The following is a 20908-nucleotide window of genomic DNA, read 5'->3' as shown; positions in this document are numbered from 1 at the left end:
TTATTATACTCACTATAACACCACTCACATGTCTAGTACCAGAACCAGTGTCTGACTCATGACCCCCAGAATAAAACTGCACCAAAACCAGTGTATGACTCATGACCCCCAGTATAAATCTGCACCAGAACCAGTGTCCGACTCATGACCCCCCAGTATAAATCTGCACCAGAACCAGTGTCTGACTCATGACCCCCAGTATAAATCTGCACCAGAACCAGTGTCTGACTCATGACCCCCAGTATAAATCTGCACCAGAACCAGTGTCCGACTCATGACCCCCCAGTATAAATCTGCACCAGAACCAGTGTCTGACTTATGACCCCCAGTATAAATCTGCACCTCACATTATTATCCTCACTATAAACATCACTCACATGTCTAGTACCAACCACTGTGACTCACGTCCCCAGTATAAATGTGCACCTCACATTATTATCCTCACTATAAACATCACTCACATGTCTAGTACCAGAACCAGTGTCTGATTCACGCCCACCAGAATAAAGCTGCACCGCACCACTCAGATGTCTAGTACAGAACATGTTTCTTACTCACGTCCCCCCAGAATAAAGCTGCACCTCACATTATTATACTCACTATAACACCACTCACATGTCTAGTACCAGAACCAGTGTCTGATACATGACCCCCAGTATAAATCTGCACCAAAACCAGTGTCTGACTCATGACCCCCAGTATAAATCTGCACCAGAACCAGTGTCTGACTTATGACCCCCAGTATAAAGCTGCACATCACATTATTATACTCACTATAAACATCACTCACATGTCTAGTACCAGAACCAGTGTCTGACTCACGTCCCCAGTATAAAGCTGCACCTCACATTATTATCCTCACTATAAACATCACTCACATGTCTAGTACCAGAACCAGTGTCTGACTCACGTCCCCCAGTATAAAGCTGCTCATAACATTATTATACTCACTATAAACATCACTCACATGTCTAGTACCAGAACCAGTGTGACTCACGTCCCCAGTATAAAGCTGCACCTCACATTATTATACTCACTATAAACATCACTCGCATGTCTAGTACCAGAACCAGTGTCTGACTCACGCCCCCAGTATAAAGCTGCACCTCACAATATTATCCTCACTATAAACATCACTCACATGTCTAGTACCAGAACCAGTGTGACTCACGTCCCCCAGTATAAAGCTGCACTTCACATTATTATACTCACTATAAACATTATAAACATCACTCACATGTCTAGTACCAGAACCAGTGTGACTCACGTCCCCCAGTATAAAGCTGCACATCACATTATTATACTCACTATAAACATCACTCACATGTCTAGTACCAACCACTGTGACTCACGCCCCCAGTATAAAGCTGCACCTCACAATATTATCCTCACTATAAACATCACTCACATGTCTAGTACCAGAACCAGTGTCTGACTCACGTCCCCCAGTATAAAGCTGCACATCACATTATTATACTCACTATAAACATCACTCACATGTCTAGTACCAGAACCAGTGTCTGACATATGCCCCCAGTATAAAGCTGCACATCACATTATTATACTCACTATAAACATCACTCGCATGTCTAGTACCAGAAAAAGTGTCTGACTCACGTCCCCAGTATAAAGCTGCATCTCACATTATTATACTCACTATAAACATCACTCACATGTCTAGTACCAGAACCAATGTCTGACTCACACCCCCCCCCCAGTATAAACCTGCACATCACATTATTATCCTCACTATAAACATCACTCACATGTCTAGTACCAGACCCAGTGTCTGACTCACACCCCCCCCCCCAGTATAAAGCTGCACATCACATTATTATCCCCACTATAAACATCACTTACATGTCTAGTACCAGAACCAATGTCTGACTCACACCCCCCCCCCAGTATAAAGCTGCACATCACATTATTATACTCACTATAAACATCACTCACATGTCTGGTACAGAACAAGTGCCTGACTCACGTCCCCCAGTATAAAGCTGCACCGCACAATATTATCCTCACTATAAACATCACTCACTTGTCTAGTAAAATAACCAGTGTCTGACTCATGTCCCCAGTATAAAGCTGCACCTCACATTATTATCCTCACTATAAACATCACTACATTATTATCCTTACTTACCTTGTGAGATCTGTACAGCTACATCTACTGAAGATGCGCCAGTAGCTATAGCACTCACACTGATCCCCTATACTAAATATAACCTGTACCCTTGTGAGATCTGTACAGCTACATGTACTGAAGATGCGCCAGTAGCTATAGCACTCACACTGATCCCCTATACTAAATATAACCTGTACCCTTGTGAGATCTGTACAGCTATATGTACTGATGATGCGCCAGTAGCTATAGCACTCACACACTGATCCCCTATACTAAATATAACCTGTACCCTTGTGAGATCTGTACAGCTATATGTACTGAAGATGCGCCAGTAGCTATAGCACTCACAAACTGATCCCCTATACTAAATATAACCTGTACCCTTGTGAGATCTGTACAGCTATACAGGGAGTGCAGAATTATTAGGCAAATGAGTATTTTGACCACATCATCCTCTTTATGCATGTTGTCTTACTCCAAGCTGTATAGGCTCGAAAGCCTACTACCAATTAAGCATATTAGGTGATGTGCATCTCTGTAATGAGAAGGGGTGTGGTCTAATGACATCAACACCCTATATCAGGTGTGGATAATTATTAGGCAACTTCCTTTCCTTTGGCAAAATGGGTCAAAAGAAGGACGTGACAGGCTCAGAAAAGTCAAAAATAGTGAGATATCTTGCAGAGGGATTCAGCACTCTTAAAATTGCAAAGCTTCTGAAGCGTGATCATTGAACAATCAAGCGTTTCATTCAAAATAGTCAACAGGGTCGCAAGAAGCGTGTGGAAAAACCAAGGCGCAAAATAACTGCCCATGAACTGAGAAAAGTCAAGCGTGCAGCTGCCAAGATGCCACTTGCCACCAGTTTGGCCATATTTCAGAGGTGCAACATCACTGGAGTGCCCAAAAGCACAAGGTGTGCAATACTCAGAGACATGGCCAAGGTAAGAAAGGCTGAAAGACGACCACCACTGAACAAGACACACAAGCTGAAACGTCAAGACTGGGCCAAGAAATATCTCAAGACTGATTTTTCTAAGGTTTTATGGACTGATGAAATGAGAGTGAGTCTTGATGGGCCAGATGGATGGGCCCGTGGCTGGATTGGTAAAGGGCAGAGAGCTCCAGTCCGACTCAGACGCCAGCAAGGTGGAGGTGGAGTACTGGTTTGGGCTGGTATCATCAAAGATGAGCTTGTGGGGCCTTTTCGGGTTGAGGATGGAGTCAAGCTCAACTCCCAGTCCTACTGCCAGTTTCTGGAAGACACCTTCTTCAAGCAGTGGTACAGGAAGAAGTCTGCATCCTTCAAGAAAAACATGATTTTCATGCAGGACAATGCTCCATCACTCGCGTCCAAGTACTCCACAGCGTGGCTGGCAAGAAAGGGTATAAAAGAAGAAAATCTAATGACATGGCCTGCTTGTTCACCTGATCTGAACCCCATTGAGAACCTGTGGTCCATCATCAAATGTGAGATTTACAAGGAGGGAAAACAGTACACCTCTCTGAACAGTGTCTGGGAGGCTGTGGTTGCTGCTGCACGCAATGTTGATGGTGAACAGATCAAAACACTGACAGAATCCATGGATGGCAGGCTTTTGAGTGTCCTTGCAAAGAAAGGTGGCTATATTGGTCACTGATTTGTTTTTGTTTTGTTTTTGAATGTCAGAAATGTATATTTGTGAATGTTGAGATGTTATATTGGTTTCACTGGTAAAAATAAATAATTGAAATGGGTATATATTTGTTTTTTGTTAAGTTGCCTAATAATTATGCACAGTAATAGTCACCTGCACACACAGATATCCCCCTAAAATAGCTAAAACTAAAAACAAACTAAAAACTACTTCCAAAAATATTCAGCTTTGATATTAATGAGTTTTTTGGGTTCATTGAGAACATGGTTGCTGTTCAATAATAAAATTAATCCTCAAAAATACAACTTGCCTAATAATTCTGCACTCCCTGTATGTACTGATGATGCGCCAGTAGCTATAGCACTCACACACTGATCCCCTATACTAAATATAACCTGTACCCTTGTGAGATCTGTACAGCTATATGTACTGAAGATGCGCCAGTAACTATAGCACTCACACACTGATCCCCTATACTAAATATAACCTGTGCCCTTGTGAGATCTGTACAGCTATATGTACTGAAGATGCGCCAGTAGCTATAGCACTCACACACTGATCCCCTATACTAAATATAACCTGTACCCTTGTGAGATCTGTACAGCTATATGTACTGAAGATGCGCCTGTAGCTATATCACTCACACACTGATCCCCTATACTAAATATAACCTGTACCCTTGTGAGATCTGTACAGCTATATGTACTGAAGATGCGCCTGTAGCTATATCACTCACACACTGATCCCCTATACTAAATATAACCTGTACCCTTGTGAGATTTGTACAGCTATATGTACTGAAGATGCGCCAGTAGCTATATCACTCACACACTGATCCCCTATACTAAATATAACCTGTACCCTTGTGAGATCTGTACAGCTATATGTACTGAAGATGCGCCAGTAGCTATAGCACACACACTGATCCCCTATACTAAATATAACCTGTACCCTTGTGAGATCTGTACAGCTATATGTACTGAAGATGCGCCTGTAGCTATAGCACTCACACACTGATCCCCTATACTAAATATAACCTGTACCCTTGTGAGATCTGTACAGCTATATGTACTGAAGATGCGCCAGTAGCTATAGCACTCACACACTGATCCCCTATACTAAATATAACCTGTACCCTTGTGAGATCTGTACAGCTATATGTACTGAAGATGCACCAGTAGCTATAGCACTCACACACTGATCCCTATACTAAATATAACCTGTACCCTTGTGAGATCTGTACAGCTATATGTACTGAAGATGCGCCTGTAGCTATAGCACTCACACTGATCCCCTATACTAAATATAACCTGTACCCTTGTGAGATCTGTACAGCTATATGTACTGAAGATGCGCCAGTAACTATATCACTCACACACTGATCCCCTATACTAAACATAACCTGTACCCTTGTGAGATCTGTACAGCTATATGTACTGAAGATGCGCCAGTAACTATATCACTCACACACTGATCCCCTATACTAAACATAACCTGTACCCTTGTGAGATCTGTACAGCTATATGTACTGAAGATGCGCCTATAGCTATAGCACTCACACACTGATCCCCTATACTAAATATAACCTGTACCCTTGTGAGATCTGTACAGCTATATGTACTGAAGATGCGCCTGTAGCTATAGCACTCACACACTGATCCCCTATACTAAATATAACCTGTACCCTTGTGAGATGTGTACAGCTATATGTACTGAAGATGCGCCAGTAGCTATATCACTCACACACTGATCCCCTATACTAAATATAACCTGTACCCTTGTGAGATCTGTACAGCTATATGTACTGAAGATGCGCCTGTAGCTATAGCACTCACACACTGATCCGCTATACTAAATATAACCTGTACCCTTGTGAGATCTGTACAGCTATATGTACTGAAGATGCGCCAGTAGCTATATCACTCACACACTGATCCCTATACTAAATATAACCTGTACCCTTGTGAGATCTGTACAGCTATATGTACTGAAGATGCGCCTGTAGCTATAGCACTCACACACTGATCCCCTATACTAAATATAACCTGTACCCTTGTGAGATCTGTACAGCTATATGTACTGAAGATGCGCCTGTAGCTATAGCACTCACACTGATCCCTATACTAAATATAACCTGTACCCTTGTGAGATCTGTACAGCTATATATACTGAAGATGCGCCTGTAGCTATAGCACTCACACACTGATCCCCTATACTAAATATAACCTGTACCCTTGTGAGATCTGTACAGCTATATGTACTGAAGATGCGCCTGTAGCTATAGCACTCACACACTGATCCCCTATACTAAATATAACCTGTACCCTTGTGAGATCTGTACAGCTATATGTACTGAAGATGCGCCTGTAGCTATAGCACTCACACACTGATCCCCTATACTAAATATAACCTGTACCCTTGTGAGATCTGTACAGCTAAATGTACTGAAGATGCACCAGTAACTATAGCACTCACACACTGATCCCCTATACTAAATATAACCTGTACCCTTGTGAGATCTGTACAGCTATATGTACTGAAGATGCGCCTGTAGCTATATCACTCACACACTGATCCCTTATACTAAATATAACCTGTACCCTTGTGAGATCTGTACAGCTATATGTACTGAAGATGCGCCTGTAGCTATAGCACTCACACACTGATCCCTATACTAAATATAACCTGTGCCCTTGTGAGATCTGTACAGCTATATGTACTGAAGATGCGCCTGTAGCTATAGCACTCACACACTGATCCCCTATACTAAATATAACCTGTACCCTTGTGAGATCTGTACAGCTATATGTACTGAAGATGTGCCTGTAGCTATATCACTCACACACTGATCCCCTATACTAAATATAACCTGTGCCCTTGTGAGATCTGTACAGCTATATGTACTGAAGATGCGCCTGTAGCTATAGCACTCACACACTGATCCCCTATACTAAATATAACCTGTACCCTTGTGAGATCTGTACAGCTATATGTACTGAAGATGCGCCTGTAGCTATAGCACTCACACACTGATCCCCTATACTAAATATAACCTGTGCCCTTGTGAGATCTGTACAGCTATATGTACTGAAGATGCGCCTGTAGCTATATCACTCACACACTGATCCCCTATACTAAATATAACCTGTGCCCTTGTGAGATCTGTACAGCTATATGTACTGAAGATGCGCCTGTAGCTATATCACTCACACACTGATCCCCTATACTAAATATAACCTGTACCCTTGTGAGATCTGTACAGCTATATGTACTGAAGATGCGCCAGTAGCTATAGCACTCACACACTGATCCCCTATACTAAATATAACCTGTACCCTTGTGAGATCTGTACAGCTATATGTACTGAAGATGCGCCTGTAGCTATAGCACTCACACACTGATCCCCCTATACTAAATATAACCTGTACCCTTGTGAGATTTGTACAGCTATATGTACTGAAGATGCGCCAGTAGCTATAGCACTCACACACTGATCCCCTATACTAAATATAACCTGTACCCTTGTGAGATCTGTACAGCTACATGTACTGAAGATGCGCCTGTAGCTATATCACTCACACACTGATCCCCTATACTAAATATAACCTGTGCCCTTGTGAGATCTGTACAGCTATATGTACTGAAGATGCGCCTGTAGCTATAGCACTCACACACTGATCCCTATACTAAATATAACCTGTACCCTTGTGAGATCTGTACAGCTATATGTACTGAAGATGCACCAGTAACTATAGCACTCACACACTGATCCCTATACTAAATATAACCTGTACCCTTGTGAGATCTGTACAGCTATATGTACTGAAGATGCGCCAGTAGCTATAGCACTCACACTGATCCCCTATACTAAATATAACCTGTACCCTTGTGAGATTTGTACAGCTATATGTACTGAAGATGCGCCAGTAGCTATATCACTCACACACTGATCCCCTATACTAAATATAACCTGTACCCTTGTGAGATCTGTACAGCTATATGTACTGAAGATGCGCCAGTAGCTATAGCACTCACACACTGATCCCCTATACTAAATATAACCTGTACCCTTGTGAGATCTGTACAGCTATATGTACTGAAGATGCGTCAGTAGCTATATCACTCACACACTGATCCCTATACTAAATATAACCTGTACCCTTGTGAGATCTGTACAGCTATATGTACTGAAGATGCGCCTGTAGCTATAGCACTCACACTGATCCCTATACTAAATATAACCTGTACCCTTGTGAGATCTGTACAGCTATATGTACTGAAGATGCGCCTGTAGCTATATCACTCACACACTGATCCCCTACACTAAATATAACCTGTACCCTTGTGAGATCTGTACAGCTATATGTACTGAAGATGCGCCTGTAGCTATAGCACTCACACACTGATCCCCTATACTAAATATAACCTGTGCCCTTGTGAGATCTGTACAGCTATATGTACTGAAGATGCACCTGTAGCTATATCACTCACACACTGATCCCCTATACTAAATATAACCTGTACCCTTGTGAGATCTGTACAGCTATATGTACTGAAGATGCGCCTGTAGCTATAGCACTCACACACTGATCCCCTATACTAAATATAACCTGTGCCCTTGTGAGATCTGTACAGCTATATGTACTGATGATGCGCCAGTAGCTATAGCACTCACACTGATCCCCTATACTAAATATAACCTGTACCCTTGTGAGATCTGTACAGCTATATGTACTGAAGATGCGCCTGTAGCTATAGCACTCACACACTGATCCCCTATACTAAATATAACCTGTGCCCTTGTGAGATCTGTACAGCTATATGTACTGAAGATGCGCCAGTAGCTATATCACTCACACACTGATCCCCTATACTAAATATAACCTGTACCCTTGTGAGATCTGTACAGCTATATGTACTGAAGATGCGCCAGTAGCTATAGCACTCACACACTGATCCCTATACTAAATATAACCTGTGCCCTTGTGAGATCTGTACAGCTATATGTACTGAAGATGCGCCTGTAGCTATAGCACTCACATACTGATCCCCTATACTAAATATAACCTGTACCCTTGTGAGATCTGTACAGCTATATGTACTGAAGATGCGCCAGTAGCTATATCACTCACACACTGATCCCCTATACTAAATATAACCTGTACCCTTGTGAGATCTGTACAGCTATATGTACTGAAGATGCGCCTGTAGCTATAGCACTCACACACTGATCCCCTATACTAAATATAACCTGTACCCTTGTGAGATCTGTACAGCTATATGTACTGAAGATGCGCCTGTAGCTATAGCACTCACACTGATCCCCTATACTAAATATAACCTGTACCCTTGTGAGATCTGTACAGCTATATGTACTGAAGATGCGCCTGTAGCTATAGCACTCACACACTGATCCCCTATACTAAATATAACCTGTACCCTTGTGAGATCTGTACAGCTATATGTACTGAAGATGCGCCAGTAGCTATAGCACTCACACACTGATCCCCTATACTAAATATAACCTGTGCCCTTGTGAGATCTGTACAGCTATATGTACTGAAGATGCGCCTGTAGCTATAGCACTCACACACTGATCCCCTATACTAAATATAACCTGTACCCTTGTGAGATCTGTACAGCTATATGTACTGAAGATGCGCTAGTAGCTATAGCACTCACACACTGATCCCCTATACTAAATACAACCTGTACCCTTGTGAGATCTGTACAGCTATATGTACTGAAGATGCGCCTGTAGCTATAGCACTCACACACTGATCCCCTATACTAAATATAACCTGTACCCTTGTGAGATCCGTACAGCTATATGTACTGAAGATGCGCCAGTAGCTATAGCACTCACACACTGATCCCCTATACTAAATATAACCTGTACCCTTGTGAGATCTGTACAGCTATATGTACTGAAGATGCGCCTGTAGCTATATCACTCACACACTGATCCCCTATACTAAATATAACCTGTACCCTTGTGAGATCTGTACAGCTATATGTACTGAAGATGCGCCTGTAGCTATAGCACTTACACACTGATCCCCTATACTAAATATAACCTGTACCCTTGTGAGATCTGTACAGCTATATGTACTGAAGATGCGCCTGTAGCTATATCACTCACACACTGATCCCCTATACTATATATAACCTGTACCCTTGTGAGATCTGTACAGCTATATGTACTGAAGATGCGCCTGTAGCTATAGCACTCACACACTGATCCCTATACTAAATATAACCTGTACCCTTGTGAGATCTGTACAGCTATATGTACTGAAGATGCACCTGTAGCTATAGCACTCACACACTGATCCCCTATACTAAATATAACCTGTCCCCTTGTGAGATCTGTACAGCTATATGTACTGAAGATGCGCCAGTAGCTGTAGCACTCACACACTGATCCCCTATACTAAATATAACCTGTACCCTTGTGAGATCTGTACAGCTATATGTACTGAAGATGCGCCAGTAGCTATAGCACTCACACACTGATCCCCTATACTAAATATAACCTGTACCCTTGTGAGATCTGTACAGCTATATGTACTGAAGATGCGCCAGTAACTATAGCACTCACACACTGATCCCCTATACTAAATATAACCTGTACCCTTGTGAGATCTGTACAGCTATATGTACTGAAGATGCGCCAGTAGCTATAGCACTCACACACTGATCCCCTATACTAAATATAACCTGTACCCTTGTGAGATCTGTACAGCTATATGTACTGAAGATGCGCCAGTAGCTATAGCACTCACACACTGATCCCCTATACTAAATATAACCTGTACCCTTGTGAGATCTGTACAGCTATATGTACTGAAGATGCGCCTGTAGCTATAGCACTCACACACTGATCCCCTATACTAAATATAACCTGTACCCTTGTGAGATCAGTACAGCTATATGTACTGAAGATGCGCCTGTAGCTATATCACTCACACACTGATCCCCTATACTAAATATAACCTGTACCCTTGTGAGATCTGTACAGCTATATGTACTGAAGATGCGCCAGTAGCTATATCACTCACACACTGATCCCCTATACTAAATATAACCTGTACCCTTGTGAGATCTGTACAGCTATATGTACTGAAGATGCGCCTGTAGCTATATCACTCACACACTGATCCCCTATACTAAATATAACCTGTACCCTTGTGAGATCTGTACAGCTATATGTACTGAAGATGCGCCAGTAGCTATAGCACTCACACACTGATCCCTATACTAAATATAACCTGTACCCTTGTGAGATCTGTACAGCTATATGTACTGAAGATGCGCCTGTAGCTATAGCACTCACACACTGATCCCTATACTAAATATAACCTGTACCCTTGTGAGATCTGTACAGCTATATGTACTGAAGATGCGCCAGTAGCTATAGCACTCACACACTGATCCCCTATACTAAATACAACCTGTACCCTTGTGAGATCTGTACAGCTATATGTACTGAAGATGCGCCTGTAGCTATAGCACTCACACACTGATCCCTATACTAAATATAACCTGTACCCTTGTGAGATCTGTACAGCTATATGTACTGAAGATGCGCCAGTAGCTATAGCACTCACACACTGATCCCCTATACTAAATATAACCTGTACCCTTGTGAGATCTGTACAGCTATATGTACTGAAGATGCGCCAGTAGCTATAGCACTCACACACTGATCCCCTATACTAAACATAACCTGTACCCTTGTGAGATCTGTACAGCTATATGTACTGAAGATGCGCCTGTAGCTATAGCACTCACACACTGATCCCCTATACTAAATATAACCTGTACCCTTGTGAGATCTGTACAGCTATATGTACTGAAGATGCGCCTGTAGCTATATCACTCACACACTGATCCCCTATACTAAATATAACCTGTACCCTTGTGAGATCTGTACAGCTATATGTACTGAAGATGCGCCTGTAGCTATAGCACTCACACACTGATCCCCTATACTAAATATAACCTGTACCCTTGTGAGATCTGTACAGCTATATGACTAGAAAATCCCCACAAGCCCCAGATGCAAGGGGTATAGAGCGGTCATCTTCTGGGGTAAAATACGCACACCACATGCAGCACCACCACTCACCCGATTCCCTTTGGGAAGACCACTGCTGGGTAAAGCTGCCAGGGTCTTGTAGTCCAGCTTCAGCGGCTCATTGCTGCAACCCTACAAATCAAGAGTCAGGTAATTAGTCAGGTACAGGAAAGTGAGGATAACACGACTAACTGAGCTAGGATTGATTAATGCTCTGTTCCGATATCTGCAGTTGCTCTGTCATATCTCTCCTGTGTTGGGTCAAGCAACGTGTAGTGGCAGAAATCACACTTTCACTTTAAGTTCATATAAAAGTAAAGTGCACGTCATCCTTATAATAACGTCACTGTTTATGTGCACTTAATAAACGGATATAACTTGTTTGTGTGCGCTGAATGGATTACAGGGGATCACAATAAGAGGAAAGCCCGTTGTGAAAGGCTCGAGCAGTGTTCTCTTTCTATGTATTTTACCGTTGATCTAACACTGTGCTGTATTAAAAAAAAAATGAACGGATAATATAGACTTGATTTTATTCAGAGGGATTGAGCTGATTTTGTATTTCTTTGCTGTCTACCATGAGACAACACTCAGCTGTTCTGCCAGCTTCGGTAATAAAATGCACAGGTGGTCATTAATGACAGAGAAGTTACTATTATGTGTTGTGAGCAAAGCACAAGAAAGAGGGAAGGGAAATGGATTTTTTACTTACAGAGTTCCTATAGGTCTGAAAATAGAATATTGTTAACTTAATCATTGGGTGAGAGTACAAAATCATTAAAAACAGAGTTTAAAACCCTTTTGAACGTATAAAAACATAATTTATGTAAGAACTTACCTGATAAATTCATTTCTTTCATATTGGCAAGAGTCCATGAGCTAGTGACGTATGGGATATACATTCCTACCAGGAGGGGCAAAGTTTCCCAAACCTCAAAATGCCTATAAATACACCCCTCACCACACCCACAAATCAGTTTAACGAATAGCCAAGAAGTGGGGTGATAAGAAAAAAGTGCGAAAGCATAAAAAATAAGGAATTGGAATAATTGTGCTTTATACAAAAAAATCATAACCACCACAAAAAGGGTGGGCCTCATGGACTCTTGCTAATATGAAAGAAATGAATTTATCAGGTAAGTTCTTACATAAATTATGTTTTCTTTCATGTAATTAGCAAGAGTCCATGAGCTAGTGACGTATGGGATAATGACTACCCAAGATGTGGATCTTTCCACGCAAGAGTCACTAGAGAGGGAGGGATAAAATAAAGACAGTCAATTCCGCTGAAAAATAATCCACACCCAAAATAAAGTTTAAATTTTATAATTGAAAAAACAAACAAAAAAAAACTGAAAACATAAGCAGAAGATTCAAACTGAAACAGCTGCCTGAAGTACTTTTCTACCAAAAACTGCTTCAGAAGAAGAAAACACATCAAAATGGTAGAATTTAGTAAAAGTATGCAAAGAAGACCAAGTTGCTGCTTTGCAAATCTGATCAACCGAAGCTTCATTCCTAAACGCCCAGGAAGTGGAAACTGACCTAGTAGAATGAGCTGTAATCCTTTGAGGCGGAGTTTTACCCGACGACATAAGCATGATGGAATTAAAGATTTCAACCAAGATGCCAAAGAAATGGCAGAGGCCTTCTGACCTTTCCTAGAACCGGAAAAGATAACAAATAGACTAGAAGTCTTTCGGAAATTCTTAGTAGCTTTAACATAATATTTTAAAGCTCTAACTACATCCAAAGAAGGCAATGATTTCTCCTTAGAATTCTTAGGATTAGGACATAATGAAGGAACCACAATTTCTCTACTAATGTTGTTGGAATTCACAACCTTAGGTAAAAATTCAAAAGAAGTTCGCAACACCGCCTTATCCTGATGAAAAATCAGAAAAGGAGACTCACAAGAAAGAGCAGATAATTCAGAAACTCTTCTGGCAGAAGAGATGGCCAAAAGGAACAAAACTTTCCAAGGAAGTAATTTAATGTCCAACGAGTGCATAGGTTCAAACGGAGGAGCTTGAAGAGCCCCCAGAACCAAATTCAAACTCCAAGGAGGAGAAATTGACTTAATGACAGGTTTTATACGAACCAAAGCTTGTACAAAACAATGAATATCAGGAAGATTAGCAATTTTTCTGTGAAAAAGAACAGAAAGAGCAGAGATTTGTCCTTTCAAGGAACTTGCAGACAAACCTTTCTCCAAACCATCTTGAAGAAACTGTAAAATTCTCGGAATTCTAAAAGAATGCCAGGAAAAATGATGAGAAAGACACCAAGAAATATAAGTCTTCCAGACTCTATAATATATCTCCCTAGATACAGATTTACTAGCCTGTAACATAGTATTAATCACAGAGTCAGAGAAACCTCTTTGACTAAGAATCAAGCGTTCAATCTCCATACCTTTAAATTTAAGGATTTGAGATCCTGATGGAAAAAAGGACCTTGCAACAGAAGGTCTGGTCTTAACGGAAGAGTCCACGGTTGGCAAGAGGCCATCCGGACAAGATCCGCATACCAAAACCTGTGAGGCCATGCTGGAGCTACCAGCAGAACAAACGAGCATTCCTTCAGAATCTTGGAGATCACTCTTGGAAGAAGAACTAGAGGCGGAAAGATATAAGCAGAATGATACTTCCAAGGAAGTGACAATGCATCCACTGCTTCCGCTTGAGGATCCCTGGATCTGGACAGATACCTGGGAAGTTTCTTGTTTAGATGAGAGGCCATCAGATCTATTTCTGGAAGTCCCCACATTTGAACAATCTGAAGAAATACCTCTGGGTGAAGAGACCATTCGCCCGGATGCAACGTTTGGCGACTGAGATAATCCGCTTCCCAATTGTCTATACCTGGGATATGAACCGCAGAAACTAGACAGGAGCTGGATTCCGCCCAAACCAGAATTCGAGATACTTCTTTCATAGCCAGAGGGCTGTGAGTCCCTCCTTGATGATTGATGTATGCCACAGATGTAACATTGTCTGTCTGAAAACAAATGAACGATTCTCTCTTTAGAAGAGGCCAAGACTGAAGAGCTCTGAAAATTGCACGGAGTTCCAAAATATTGATCGGTAATCTCACCTCCTGAGATTCCCAAACCCTTTGTGCCGTCAGAGACCCCCACACAGCTCCCCAACCTGTAAGACTTGCATCTGTTGAGATTACAGTCCAGGTCGGAAGAACAAAAGAAGCCCCCTGAACTAAACGATGGTGATCTGTCCACCACGTCAGAGAGTGTCGTACAATCGGTTTTAAAGATATTAATTGAGATATCTCTGTGTAATCCCTGCACCACTGCTTCAGCATACAGAGCTGAAGAGGTCGCATGTGAAAACGAGCAAAGGGGATCGCGTCCGATGCAGCAGTCATAAGACCTAGAATTTCCATGCATAAGGCTACCGAAGGGAATGATTGTGACTGAAGGTTTCGACAAGCTGATATCAATTTTAGACGTCTCTTGTCTGTCAAAGATAGAGTCATGGACACTGAATCTATCTGGAAACCCAAAAAGGTTACCCTTGTCTGAGGAATCAATGAACTTTTTAGTAAATTGATCCTCCAACCATGATCTTGAAGAAACAACACAAGTCGATTCGTATGAGATTCTGCTAAATGTGAAGACTGAGCAAGTACCAAGATATCGTCCAAATAAGGAAATACCACAATACCCTGTTCTCTGATAACAGACAGAAGGGCACCGAGAACCTTTGTAAAAATTCTTGGAGCTGTTGCTAGGCCAAATGGCAGAGCCACAAACTGGTAATGCTTGTCTAGGAAAGAGAATCTCAGAAACTGATAGTGATCTGGATGAATCGGAATATGCAGATATGCATCCTGTAAATCTATTGTAGACATATAATGCCCTTGCTGAACAAAAGCCAGGATAGTCCTTACAGTTACCATCTTGAATGTTGGTATCCTTACATAACGATTCAATATTTTTAGATCCAGAACTGGTCTGAAGGAATTCTCCTTCTTTGGTACAATGAAAAGATTTGAATAAAACCCCAGCCCCTGTTCCAGAACTGGAACTGGCATAATTACTCCAGCCAACTCTAGATCTGAAACACATTTCAGAAATGCTTGAGCCTTCGCTGGATTTACTGGGACACGGGAAAGAAAAAATCTCTTTGCAGGAGGCCTTATCTTGAAGCCAATTCTGTACCCTTCCGAAACAATATTCTGAATCCAAAGATTGTGAACGGAATTGATCCAAATTCCTTTGAAAAAACGTAATCTGCCCCCTACCAGCTGAGCTGGAATGAGGGCCGCACCTTCATGTGGACTTAGGAGCTGGCTTTGATTTTCTAAAAGGCTTGGATTTATTCCAGACTGGAGATGGTTTCCAAACTGATACCGCTCCCGAGGATGAAGGATCAGGCTTTTGTTCCTTGTTGTGACGAAAGGAACGAAAACGATTATTAGACCTAAATTTACCTTTAGATTTTTTATCCTGTGGTAAAAAAGTTCCTTTCCCTCCAGTAACAGTTGAGATAATAGAGTCCAACTGAGAACCAAATAATTTATTACCCTGGAAAGAAAGGGAAAGCAGAGTAGACTTAGAAGACATATCAGCATTCCAAGTTTTAAGCCATAAAGCTCTTCTAGCTAAAATAGCTAGAGACATATACCTGACATCAACTCTAATGATATCAAAGATGGCATCACAAATAAAATTATTAGCATGTTGAAGAAGAATAATAATGCTATGAGAATTATGATCTGTTACTTGTTGCGCTAAAGCTTCCAACCAAAAAGTTGAAGCTGCAGCAACATCCGCCAAAGATATAGCAGGTCTAAGAAGATTACCTGAACACAAGTAAGCTTTTCTTAGAAAGGATTCAATTTTCCTATCTAAAGGATCCTTAAAGGAAGTACCATCTGCCGTAGGAATGGTAGTACGCTTAGCAAGAGTAGAGACAGCCCCATCAACCTTAGGGATTTTGTCCCAAAATTCTAATCTGTCAGATGGCACAGGATATAATTGCTTAAAACGTTTAGAAGGAGTAAATGAATTACCCAAATTATTCCATTCCCTGGAAATTACTTCAGAAATAGCACCAGGAACAGGAAAAACTTCTGGAATAACTACAGGAGATTTAAAAACCTTATGTAAACGTTTAGATTTAGTATCAAGAGGACCAGAATCCTCAATTTCTAATGCAATTAGGACTTCTTTAAGTAAAGAACGAATAAATTCCATTTTAAATAAATATGAAGATTTATCAGCATCAACCTCTGAGACAGAATCCTCTGAATCAGAAGAACCAATATCAGTATCAGAATGATGATGTTCATTTAAAAATTCATCTGAAAAATGAGAAGTTTTAAAAGACTTTTTACGTTTACTAGAAGGAGGAATAACAGACATAGCCTTCTTAATGGATTTAGAAACAAAATCTTTTATGTTATCAGGAACACTCTGAGTATTAGATGTTGATGGAACAGCAACAGGTAATGTAACTTTACTAAAGGAAATATTATCTGCATTAACAAGTTTGTCATGACATTCATTACAAACAACAGCTGGAGGAACAGCTACCAAAAGTTTACAGCAGATACACTTAGCTTTGGTAGCTCCAGCACCAGGCAGCGATTTTCCAGAAGTATCTTCTGACTCAGCTTCAACATGGGACATCTTGCAATATGTAATAGAAAAAACAACATATAAAGCAAAATTGATCAAATTCCTTAAATGACAGTTTCAGGAATGGGAAAAAATGCCAGTGAACAAGCTTCTAGCAACCAGAAGCAATAAAAAATGAGACTTAAATAATGTGGAGACAAAAGTGACGCCCATATTTTTTTAGCGCCAAATAAAACGCCCACATTATTTGGCGCCTAAATGCTTTTGGCGCCAAAAATGACGCCACATCCGGAACGCCGACATTTTTGGCGCAAAAGAACGTCAAAAATGACGCAACTTCCGGCGACACGTATGACGCCGGAAACAGAAAAAAAAAATTTGCGCCAAAAAAGTCTGCGCCAAGAATGACGAAATAAAATGAAGCATTTTCAGCCCCCGCGAGCCTAAAAGCCCACAGGGAAAGTCAAATTGATAAGGTAAGAGAAAAATTGTTTTATTCAAATGCATTATCCCAAATATGAAACTGACTGTCTGAAAATAAGGAATGTTGAACATCCTGAGTCAAGGCAAATAAATGTTTGAATACATATATTTAGAACTTTATAAAAAAGTGCCCAACCATAGCTTAGAGTGTCACAGAAAAACAGAATTTATGTTTACCTGATAAATTTCTTTCTCCAACGGTGTGTCCGGTCCACGGCGTCATCCTTACTTGTGGGATATTCTCTTCCCCAACAGGAAATGGCAAAGAGCCCAGCAAAGCTGGTCACATGATCCCTCCTAGGCTCCGCCTACCCCAGTCATTCGACCGACGTTAAGGAGGAATATTTGCATAGGAGAAACCATATGGTACCGTGGTGACTGTAGTTAAAGAAAATAAAATATCAGACCTGATTAAAAAAAAAAAACCAGGGCGGGCCGTGGACCGGACACACCGTTGGAGAAAGAAATTTATCAGGTAAACATAAATTCTGTTTTCTCCAACATAGGTGTGTCCGGTCCACGGCGTCATCCTTACTTGTGGGAACCAATACCAAAGCTTTAGGACACGGATGAAGGGAGGGAGCAAATCAGGTCACCTAAATGGAAGGCACCACGGCTTGCAAAACCTTTCTCCCAAAAATAGCCTCAGAAGAAGCAAAAGTATCAAACTTGTAAAATTTGGTAAAAGTGTGCAGTAAAGACCAAGTCGCTGCCCTACATATCTGATCAACAGAAGCCTCGTTCTTGAAGGCCCATGTGGAAGCCACAGCCCTAGTGGAATGAGCTGTGATTCTTTCGGGAGGCTGCCGTCCGGCAGTCTCGTAAGCCAATCTGATGATGCTTTTAATCCAAAAAGAGAGAGAGGTAGAAGTTGCTTTTTGACCTCTCCTTTTACCTGAATAAACAACAAACAAGGAAGATGTTTGTCTAAAATCCTTTGTAGCATCTAAATAGAATTTTAGAGCGCGAACAACATCCAAATTGTGCAACAAACGTTCCTTCTTTGAAACTGGTTTTGGACACAGAGAAGGTACGATAATCTCCTGGTTAATGTTTTTGTTAGAAACAACTTTTGGAAGAAAACCAGGTTTAGTACGTAAAACCACCTTATCTGCATGGAACACCAGATAAGGAGGAGAACACTGCAGAGCAGATAATTCTGAGACTCTTCTAGCAGAAGAAATCGCAACTAAAAACAAAACTTTCCAAGATAATAACTTAATATCAACGGAATGTAAGGGTTCAAACGGAACCCCCTGAAGAACTGAAAGAACTAAATTGAGACTCCAAGGAGGAGTCAAAGGTTTGTAAACAGGCTTGATTCTAACCAGAGCCTGAACAAAGGCTTGAACATCTGGCACAGCTGCCAGCTTTTTGTGAAGTAATACCGACAAGGCAGAAATCTGTCCCTTCAGGGAACTTGCAGATAATCCTTTTTCCAATCCTTCTTGAAGGAAGGATAGAATCCTAGGAATCTTAACCTTGTCCCAAGGGAATCCTTTAGATTCACACCAACAGATATATTTTTTCCAAATTTTATGGTAAATCTTTCTAGTCACAGGCTTTCTGGCCTGAACAAGAGTATCGATAACAGAATCTGAGAATCCTCGCTTCGATAAAATCAAGCGTTCAATCTCCAAGCAGTCAGCTGGAGTGAAACCAGATTCGGATGTTCGAACGGACCCTGAACAAGAAGGTCTCGTCTCAAAGGTAGCTTCCAAGGTGGAGCCGATGACATATTCACCAGATCTGCATACCAAGTCCTGCGTGGCCACGCAGGAGCTATCAAGATCACCGACGCCCTCTCCTGCTTGATCCTGGCTATCAGCCTGGGGATGAGAGGAAATGGCGGGAACACATAAGCTAGTTTGAAGGTCCAAGGTGCTACTAGTGCATCCACTAGAGCCGCCTTGGGATCCCTGGATCTGGCCCCGTAGCAAGGAACTTTGAAGTTCTGACGAGAGGCCATCAGATCCATGTCTGGAATGCCCCACAGGTGAGTGACTTGGGCAAAGATTTCCGGATGGAGTTCCCACTCCCCCGGATGCAATGTCTGCCGACTCAGAAAATCCGCTTCCCAATTTTCCACTCCTGGGATGTGGATAGCAGACAGGTGGCAGGAGTGAGACTCCGCCCAAAGAATAATTTTGGTTACTTCTTCCATCGCTAGGGAACTCCTTGTTCCCCCCTGATGGTTGATGTACGCAACAGTCGTCATGTTGTCTGATTGAAACCGTATGAACCTGGTCCTCGCAAGCTGGGGCCAGGCCTGGAGAGCATTGAATATCGCTCTCAGTTCCAGAATATTTATCGGTAGAAGAGATTCTTCCCGAGACCAAAGACCCTGAGCTTTCAGGGATCCCCAGACCGCGCCCCAGCCTATCAGACTGGCGTCGGTCGTGACAATGACCCACTCTGGTCTGTGGAACATCATCCCTTGAGACAGATTGTCCAGGGACAGCCACCAACGGAGTGAGTCTCTGGTTCTCTGATTTACTTGTATCTTCGGAGACAAGTCTGTATAGTCCCCATTCCACTGACTGAGCATGCACAGTTGTAATGGTCTTAGATGAATGCGCGCAAAAGGAACTATGTCCATCGCCGCCACCATCAACCCGATCACTTCCATGCACTGAGCTATGGAAGGAAGAGGAACGGAATGAAGTATCCGACAAGAGTCCAGAAGCTTTGTTTTTCTGGCCTCTGTTAGAAAGATCCTCATTTCTAAGGAGTCTATAATTGTTCCCAAGAAGGGAACCCTTGTTGACGGGGATAGAGAACTCTTTTCCACGTTCACTTTCCAGCCGTGAGATCTGAGAAAGGCCAGGACAATGTCCGTGTGAGCCTTTGCTTGAGGAAGGGACGACGCTTGAATCAGAATGTCGTCCAGGTAAGGTACTACTGCAATGCCCCTTGGTCTTAGCACCGCTAGAAGGGACCCTAGTACCTTTGTGAAAATCCTTGGAGCAGTGGCTAAT

General features: G+C 41.8%; 1 protein-coding gene across 1 annotated transcript in view; it reads right to left on the bottom strand.

Moving 5' to 3' along the window:
* SCRIB (scribble planar cell polarity protein) overlaps positions 1–20908 on the bottom strand; it is a 746390-nt gene that overhangs the window by 330818 nt on the left and 394664 nt on the right. The window contains exon 30 of the mRNA XM_053715486.1: positions 11897–11977. Within this exon, the coding sequence (XP_053571461.1) occupies positions 11897–11977 (81 nt within the window). The remainder of the gene's footprint in view (positions 1–11896; positions 11978–20908) is intronic.

This window comes from Bombina bombina, chromosome 5, assembly GCF_027579735.1.
Source record: "Bombina bombina isolate aBomBom1 chromosome 5, aBomBom1.pri, whole genome shotgun sequence".
NCBI lineage: Eukaryota > Metazoa > Chordata > Amphibia > Anura > Bombinatoridae > Bombina > Bombina bombina.
This window is presented reverse-complemented; position numbering and strand designations above follow the sequence as displayed.